Genomic DNA, 9,328 nt, shown 5'->3' on the forward strand with positions numbered 1-9,328 from the left:
CACAGTCAGAGTTATTGGTTTGTGGTATGTCCTACACACGTGCACTCAGTACAGGCCAAGGTATTGGTTTTGGTTTTAATTAGCCCACACTGTTCTTTCTATCAATCAAATACACACTCAGATGAGCACTTGCACACAGACAGACAGACAGGCTCTCTAAACATGAAGTGAATGACGGATTCATCATGCCAGGCCACAGAGTCTGGCAAGCTCTTTGTTCACACACACACCTTGACAATACAGGCTTTATTTGGAAATGTCATTTTCTCTCCTTTAAAGGGGGTTCCCTGTGTTTCTGTGCGAGTGTGTGTGTTTCAGTGTGTGTGTGTGTTTTTCTTGGATGCTTACTCCATTAGGGCTTTCCCCTACTTGGTTTTTCCAAAAGCCCAATAGACTACGGAGAGCGCAGCTACATGACCTCTCTCTTTCTCTCCCTTTTCCTCCTTCACTCTTCTTACAGACTTTTATAGTTTTATGTATTTGTCCAGCGCTGCCAATTGCCTCTTATGCCAAGACACATGCACAGATGTTCACTAATGCACACCGCTTGCACTTCAATATATTTGCGAGGTCCCTCACTGATGTTGATGATAATCAACACAACTAAATGCCTATACTCAGCCTTTTGACTCTCCTTTATTAAATACTCAAAAGAAAAACCCACACACAAAAGCTGACACACAGAACTTGTAAAGCAGTAAAAGTACCCTTTATAGCCAGCCACTATTCCTGGTGGACATAAAGTTTTCTTTGGTATAAATGACTTACATGTGTGTGCATGGCTTATGGCACTGCTGTCAGAAAACTGTTACTAAGAGAAGTTATTATGCACCAAAATCCTTGTGTGATTCCAGGACAGCTTTACATCTCTCTTGTTTAAAACAATATTATGAAAAAAAGTGAATTTAGTGTACCCGTGACTCCTCCAAAGGTGCCGTAAGTCATGTTGCAGGCTGTTCTTTGCAGGTTATGCTCATAAACCAACTTGAGCTGGTACTGGTCACCATGCTCCACGTTCCCTGCAGTGCCTGCATAAGGTTAAAAAAAAACACAAAAAACCCCAACATCAATTAAGAGAAGATATAATGACACCTTTAAAAGTGAAAACTGATCCCAAAACAGGTGGCTGTGGCTTAGCAGGTGGTTTGGGATTTGAAGATCAGTGGTTCATGTTCTCCAGTCTGCATGGTGAAGGGCAAGATACTGGACCTCAAATTAGCCATAAGGCATCCATAAACGTGTGAGTGTGACAGATATAGGGAACTTAAAGAGCAGAGAACAATCTGTGTATGAATGTGGTTTGTAATGTAAGTGCTTTGAGTGCTCCGTAGTGTAGAAAAGCATCTTATAAATATCAGTCCATTTACTAAACATAAATAATGAAAACCCTGTTTATGTAAATTTTACCTGAAACAGAGTAGACTGACAGCTTTCTGGGGTGGAGAACAGCCAAGTGAAGAAGCTCTGAACACCTGAAAAGACAGCAAAGGAAGTACTAAAGCAGTTCAATAATACAATAACCTACAAAACTAAAACACTTTTATCAGAATCAGAATACTTTGTGTGAAATTATGTGTTTCAGTTACTCCAAGATACTGAACCAAATTTAACCAAAGATACAATATGTTACAAAGTTACAAAATATAAAAAAATGCTCTAATAGATACAAATAGCTCAATTATAAATATCCTGAATATTAAAGGAGATTAAATATATATGATTGACATTTTACTCTAAACTGTAAAACTTTGTGATTTGCACTGTAAAGCATGTCCAAAAGGGTGTACTGTGCATTCGATGTAGAGGAATTATGTCCTGTGTTGTGCAGTGGTGCATTTGGGTAATCTCCTTTACAGTTTAACAGGACCCCATGTTGATTATTTTGGACGGATACCTCTAAAAATCCACAAGTATTTAACAAGACCACCTAGTTATAAGCCAAATAACAGCTAAAATCACTACACTAGAATAACATTAGAACTGCAGCCCTGCAGCTGGTAAAGATAGAGTTTCTGTCTCAGACACCAGCAGGGCAGATGCTTCCTGCCACTGTGGCTGAATCCATGTTCTTAGCTCAAGGGTGGCATCCACTCTTATTCTCTCTCATTCGTCTAAAATAATTACTGCAACAGCTGGTGCATTTTTTTAACATTGGTTATGGTTTAGGTGTAGATGATGTTCCAGTGATGCTGATCCTAGATTTTTCACTTATTTACCATGCCACAAAACCACTGAGACGGAATGTGTCCGCTTTCTGGACTGAGAACAAATGCGTCTTACTAAGTTTCAACCACTGCAGTTATGTTTGCTGAGAGAACAACAACAAGGAACTAGAAAACTGAAAACCACAAGCTTTCGCTCTTTCTTAGAAAACCAAGAAAACAAAACCTTTCACCATCTGCCCACCTCGGTCTGCCCCAACAATATTTACAACGTGCTTTGCTATCAAGGCCAGCGTCCAAAATGTCCCACCAGTCTCTGAAGAATGCTGTGCCGAAAAACCGCAGGTAACTAAACACAACGTCTTCCAAACAGACTGATTTAGTTGGATTCTGCTCCCAGTGTGATGATGTGGGAAGCCTTCGAGACAGACCACAGCTTTTCCCAGAAACCTTCCATTCCAGGACGTTCCTGTGCAGCCGCAGCAAGGCAATGTGTGGTATTAATGTTGAGATTAATGTTAAAGAAAGGCAGCATCAGTTTCACAGACAGATTCAAGTCCTTGATTATTTTAACAGATAAATGAAGGTTTGAATTTTACTGTGTATTTACTACAGTAAACAATGAGTCCGAAATACTACACATATTATATGCATCTCTAGTTTCTTTCATGGTTCAGGACTAAATTGTCACACTGGTGACATTACTGCATGAGCTGTACAGCATCTGATTTATGGGAACTACAAAACTCCCTTAAGAGTCTGTGCTGTTTGTAAAGTTTTGAGCACTTAGGGCAACACCACATTTTACTATATTTACACAGTGCATGTTCTTCCTTTATGTCTTATCCAAAGAATTTCCACAATCACTAGAGTCAGAAAACATTATTTGACTTTGCTTTCTGTCTCACCTACGTTTTCCACATTGTCTTGTGACCTGTCGTCCCCAGGTACAGCACTTTTGGATTTGCTGGGATAAAACTAAGATTTTCAAACCATGCCAAATGTTACCAGTACCTTTCAATGACAAGGTACTGGTAACTGGTAGAGACTGTATCTCTAGTGTTTTGATTTTTCTTTTTGGGGGGCGGGGGGGAGGTTTGCAGCTACATCAAGTAAAAATTGGTCCACACTGCAATCAGTCATTGTCTGAAGCCCTTCAAGATGGTATTAAAAACAACATTTACACTAACCATCAATATTTGAACACTTAAGAATATTTCACAAAGAACACATCTAGCAAAAATTAAAAGTGGGGTCTACAAATTCTAATTACAAGCAGTTAAAGGTCCCTCACTTTCTCTTCATTTGTCGAGGTTTTCTTATCTCACTTGATTAACCATCATGGATTAAAAAGGCATGGAGCCTGAGAAGGAGTGAATTTGTTAAGTCATTTATTTGAAGTTTTTTAATGTAGCTGTAAAATATGAGTGCAGTGTTGAATCAAGCAAGCGTGTGTTTTAGTCATACCTTCAACTTTTCAATTACATATATAATAGAAAATCTGAGATATTCAATCCTTTAAAATCTTCATAGTCCTGCTTTAATTTCCTTTTTTCCAGCTCTGAATAATTACCACAATAATGCTATATCTATAATCAACACTGCCCTATCCCACATGATTGCTTTTATCCTCCTTCCCACATTTACATAGTTTTGAAACCTGATCAACGTCTCTTCAAAACAAGGGATTTTTCCTGGACACATCTGCACATTACACTTGACTGACTCGTAGTATCCAGCAACGCACTAACATCGCTGGAAGTGGCCCTGGGTTTTAAAACTATGCTAGCAACTCAGTGGTTAGCCTGACATTATAAGCACAACTATGTTTGGGCCACTGGGTGGCTGATAGATCGTGTAAATCATGAGTCGGGAGAGAAACTCCTGACAATCTTGGTTTGAGGTTAGAATACTTTGCAGTGGAAAAAGATGTTAATGTGGTTGTAAGTAACAGAAGGGATGTTTTTTTTCTATGAATGAAAAAGCAGTGCATTAAGCTACAAATGGTTATTTCTGCCTGGCATTTTAAAGTAAGGCTTTATTACAGGCTATACTATGAATGCTTATAATTCACACAAGGTCATGACACAGAGTTCAAGAAAGCCCTGTGATTCATTACTGCAGAAAGGCACACATATGTAACAGATGACACTGAACATTCAATTACAGGGCAGCTCCTCTGTGCATCCTGCTTCAGTTCCTAAAGCTCTATCAACTGCACAGTATCCTCTCCAACTGTGACCTCTGACCTGTTCAGCCACCAAAGACAATGTAAATATAAGATTGGTTACTTTTCAAAAAGACCCGTCTTGCTTTGCCTAAATCTGCAGTGATTGCTGGAATGGCTCACATCAAACACAGATATTTGCAAGAATGATCTAAAAGCTCAGATTTCAGATTGATTTAAATGGATAGTGTAGTGGTAAGACTACACACCTTCGGAGCGGGAGTCACAAGTTCGATTCCCACCCGGTATCCAGTAAGGGTCCTGGCTAGACCCCTCATGCTAAAAACAAAGCCCTGGAATGGCGCGGCTATGTCTGCAGCCTGTCCGCAGCTCGGACACAAGAATTTCACTACATGTTGTACTCTGTATAATTGTGTATGTGACAAATAAAGGTTGTTTGTTGTTGTTGTTGTTTGAAATGCTTCATCTCAAATCAAGCATGTCAGTTCGGTATGATGTCAGTGAGAGTAGATGTATTTAAAGTGGACATGAAACACTACATGTCATTTCTATTTTGTACCATCAAGCAATGCTCTATGAATTTATGCTCTCTGCGAAGCTGGATTTAGGACATACATGTTTAAAGTTAATGCTTTTAGAGCATGTGTTTAGAACAAGCCCCACCAAACCCTTGTTTCAACCTTTTTGTGAGAGGCAACCAAACAGAAGCAAGATGGTTTAAAAAGATTTGATGTTTGCATTAACAAACTCTGTTCGTTTAAAAGAGCAAATGTGTAATTTGTAAGGTAGCGCTTTTGTGAGACTGTGACTGGGAGTGCTTATATCAATTTGTCCTACACAACACCACCACAATGGTCAAGGTCTGACATGGTGGAAGGCAGCCAAGAAGGCAGGAGATAAGATAAGATAAGATAAGATGACCTTTATTAGTCCCACACGTGGGAAATTTGTTTTGTCACAGCAGGAAGTGGACAGTGCAAAAGTTATGAAGGACAATTAGAATAAAATAAAATAAGAATAAATACAGTACACAACTGTACAGAATAGAATAAAAATAGAATACTATATACAGTAGAATAAAATAGAATAAAATATACAATAGGATAAAAATAGAATACAAATGCTATAGATAAGGTGTAATGAGGGATTAGCAACATAATCAATGGTCCTAGTGTTAGAACACAAGGCTGTGGTGATTTGACTTATCAGGAGTGACACTAAAGACCAAATCCATTTTAGTTTCATTCAGACAAACTCAAAAGAAATGTTGACAAAACTTTGACTCAAAAGGGGAAAAGAGTTTAATTTAGAGAAAGAACCAGCAATGACTACAGTACATTTTCATATGTTTTTGGTATGCTTGTCCACTGTTTGTGGGTTAGATTTGCATACTTACGAAACAAACTTGCCCAGTTCCACTTGGATGATGGCATTTTGAAGCTGAACTTCAAGCAGCTGGGCATCAGCTTGACCTCCTTCACTAGTCTTACTGACATGCGGGGAGAAGATTCGCAGCATCCCCATGTAACTTCCCACTACAACTTTGTCTGCAAATTTATAATCACAAAGAGGGGAAACAGTGGAGAGAATGGAGGTTATTACTCATTGGTAGCAGTCTAACTTTCATTATTTTGGAGTTTGGCTGACATACTGCAAAGAAAAGAGGTCCAGTGGCTCAAGCGGTGTTACCATCAGCTCTTCATTCAACCAACTTGAAAAAAATACAGTTTATCAACACATTATGTTATAATGCAGAGTTGAACTGCAAATCAAAATGAGAAGGGTTTTATTTATGCTCCCATGCTCCTGTGTTTTGGCTACTTTGAGGATATCTAGATGGGATGTTTTATGCTTTTGCTTTTTTTTTTTGTCCTAAGCTCCAAATAGTGAGGTGACTGTGAAGGGCCATGAGTGCCGCTATCTATGAGTCAAAAGCTCAAATTTCAGATTGTCAGTAACAGCAGGTGTCCATAATATGGCCATCTCAGGTGCACACCTCTCTCGCTTTTGTGCTTTTGGATGGAGAAGGGCAGCCAATAAGAAGAGAGTTCATTTAAAAGGAGAGGAACTAAAGTGTTGTTCAGACAAAGGACTGAACTGGGACCCTTCACCAAGATAAATAAAGATAATTCAGGACTCTGAAACAGTAAGAAGAAAATCTAGTTCAGGTTGCCGACAATCACAATTCAATTTAATAATAACAGTTTAAAGCTTCAGTTGGCAGAAATCTAGTAGTAAGTGTGTACACACAAATTATATCCAGTAGACACATTTAACTTAATGTGTTTTTATCCTGACAGAATAAACTAGAAGTGACGTACTAAGAAAGATAGATAAATGGGATGGCTAGTGTATCAGTTCCTCACAACACACTGACCGTGCCCAGTGCCACTGTTGTCCACGTCTCCAACACACAGGCATCCCTGGTCAAACTCCTCCCCTTCGCCAAGTGTTGCTGACCACCAATCACGTGCCTTGAACAGAGACATGCTGCCTCTATTTGACCAGAGAGGAACACAGAAGAAGTGAAGGATTAGATGCTGTTAACAAAAAATAACCACAAAATGTTCAGTTAATGAGTTTCTCTGTATAACTGCATAACTGAATAACTATAGGTACAAAAACATTTAAGATAGACAGATGAGCAAAGAGACAGAGCAGAGTATGCATCTACAAGGCATTAACTTTTCACAGCATTAACTCCTGTTCACTGAGCAGCTCTAGGTAGAACAACAGAAATGTTAAGAGCGTCACCACAGCAAGTATAAAGAAGGGTTAAGGACTACTTATTCACAAAATCAATCCACCATCTATTTGCCTTCATAAAAGGCTTGCCTTGAGCCATTTGCATAGTGACAGCTTGACCCACTACCCCAGGAAGCCCTAGTGCTCTGAACATAACACTTACAACTGCAGCCAATGGCAGAGAAGGGAGCCAGTCACGTGACCTCAGGATTGTGCGTGTGAGCATAGAGGGGGGAATAAGGAGGTGTATAGTTGGGGGCAAGCAGCTTTTCTACTTGCTAAGTGCTGAGCAGGTGGAACGGACAGTTAATCCATACAAAGAGAATCCGACCTATTCAGAGTGCACTGCCATGCAGGAAGGGGAGGCTGTTAAAGGAATACATTGCCGAGTCATTGCATAAAAAGCAAGGTTTAAAAGGTTAAGAATTTGATCAGTATTACTCTATGATCAGAATAACTTACAGTATCATCCTGTGACTATTTGCATGGCTTTGTGCTAATTTACTGGTTTTGCTTGGGGCAGCCTATTGCTCATCAATGTCTCCAGCTTAGATCAATTAGCTTTAAATATATTTTGAGGTTCCTTAAGTAATGTTTCCAGCATAGATGAGTTACTTTTTAAAAATAAAAACCAAGAAACTTTAAACCCTTTGTTAGGCAATTCTGTTTTTTTTTGTTTTTGTGAATGAGACTTTAAATTATGTGCAAATATCAGACAAATAAAAGCGGAATGGGAAACACAATTTTAGCCCGTCATTTCCAGTGGTTTGTTTCCCTAATTTCGGACTTACTTCCACGTATTTTGGAGTCTTAAATGTGTGCACAATGCCTATAAATATTAAGAGAAAATAGGATTTTTCTCGAGTTAAATGCTATAGTAGAGACTCAGTCCAACACTCAAAGAATAGAAAGGAAAAATAAATCAAGAAGTAAATTTACTGTTCTAGTCGTCGGCTGATATTAAACTTTGAAAGCTCTTGGATTTTAGACTTTTGTAATAGCTATTCAATTGTAGATTTATTGCTTCACACCCATAAGGACTTTTGTTTGGGCAACAACAGTCTCCATATTTGTACGTTAAAAACAGTAAAGTTAGTGACACAAATTCAAGAACGGTTTTAAGTCGTTGTGAACCTGCACAGGTGAATTACCCTGCAATTACACTCAAGCCGGCTGAATTAACTGTAGCTTAGCCGGCTAATTAGCTAGCCCTTCAAGTTCCCTAGTTACACGCTAGCAGATCAGAAACAGGGTCGCTGCTGTTTTCACGGTTTCTCATTTGATAACAAAACGCCTTTGTTATTGTTCCGGTTACCTCTTACCTTCACAGGAATCACCCAGTCCGAAAAATGTCGAAGATTCGTTACTTCTCGGTCACACAAACATCACATTTCTCACCCTCTTGCTTGCAGCCATCGTCCTGTTGTCATGGCACTGACGCTTAGCAGAGAAGCCGAGGGTTAGTGCGCATGAACGGAAATACAAGGGGGTGGTGTTTGGGAAAACGAGTTTTTAAGAGGACCAAAAAAATCTCACTCATCTGAAACGTCTTCGGGCAACTCCATGGGGAGTTTTTTTTAAAGCATTATTTCTTTTAACGTTGTTTAATCACTCTGTATATCGAATCACAAATCAAATGTGAAAAAATCTTTAAACTTCATTAAATTTGGACAAAAACAATGTTTTTAAAACTTTTAGATAGCTTTTTTAGCTGGTGATTATTCTTCTGCAACCATCTCCGTGACTGTGGCATCTGTCACAGATTTAAATTCAGAATTGTAATGGTGCTGTTTTTATTATTTGATATTATTGATATTTTTCATTATTTCCTTTTAATAATAATAATTATTATATATATATATATATATATATATACACATTTGCACACTGACATATGTGTAGTAGGTAGGGTATTTAGTTTGTTAACCCAGGAACTGTGGAAGAGTGTACCTCAACCATTGGTGTTTCTTGGAGATTCATTACACTTTCTAAATGTGGGCGCTTATAAGCACGATTCACTGTCAAAGCCCACCTTAAAAACGGAGGGCTCGTCCGGGATTTGAACCCGGGACCTCTCGCACCCTAAGCGAGAATCATACCCCTAGACCAACGAGCCACATAGTCGCACGTCAGCCTTGCCGATTCTGACGCACACATGTTTTCATTGCATGTTCATACAGACAGGTAAGGAAATCCCCCCAAAATGATTCTGCAGATCTGCACGCTGCGTTTT

General features: G+C 39.0%; 1 protein-coding gene and 1 non-coding gene across 3 annotated transcripts in view; both read right to left on the reverse strand.

Moving 5' to 3' along the window:
• The window catches only part of bbs9 (Bardet-Biedl syndrome 9), a 177,113-nt gene extending 168,571 nt beyond the window's left edge, over positions 1–8,542 (reverse strand). For both annotated transcript variants that reach the window (XM_063484759.1, XM_063484758.1), the window contains exons 1-5: positions 8,418–8,542; positions 6,728–6,846; positions 5,747–5,897; positions 1,408–1,472; positions 915–1,028 (exon numbers count right to left, since the gene is read on the reverse strand). In XM_063484759.1, the coding sequence (XP_063340829.1) occupies positions 915–1,028; positions 1,408–1,472; positions 5,747–5,897; positions 6,728–6,839 (442 nt within the window). In that variant the 5' untranslated portion in view covers positions 6,840–6,846; positions 8,418–8,542. The remainder of the gene's footprint in view (positions 1–914; positions 1,029–1,407; positions 1,473–5,746; positions 5,898–6,727; positions 6,847–8,417) is intronic.
• Positions 8,543–9,139: 597 nt separating this feature from the next.
• trnap-agg (transfer RNA proline (anticodon AGG)) lies at positions 9,140–9,211 on the reverse strand. Its single transcript has one exon. It is a non-coding gene; the product is annotated as a tRNA-Pro (tRNA).
• Positions 9,212–9,328: the final 117 nt, after the last annotated feature.

Source organism: Pelmatolapia mariae, linkage group LG10_11 (genome assembly GCF_036321145.2).
Source record: "Pelmatolapia mariae isolate MD_Pm_ZW linkage group LG10_11, Pm_UMD_F_2, whole genome shotgun sequence".
Lineage (NCBI taxonomy): Eukaryota > Metazoa > Chordata > Actinopteri > Cichliformes > Cichlidae > Pelmatolapia > Pelmatolapia mariae.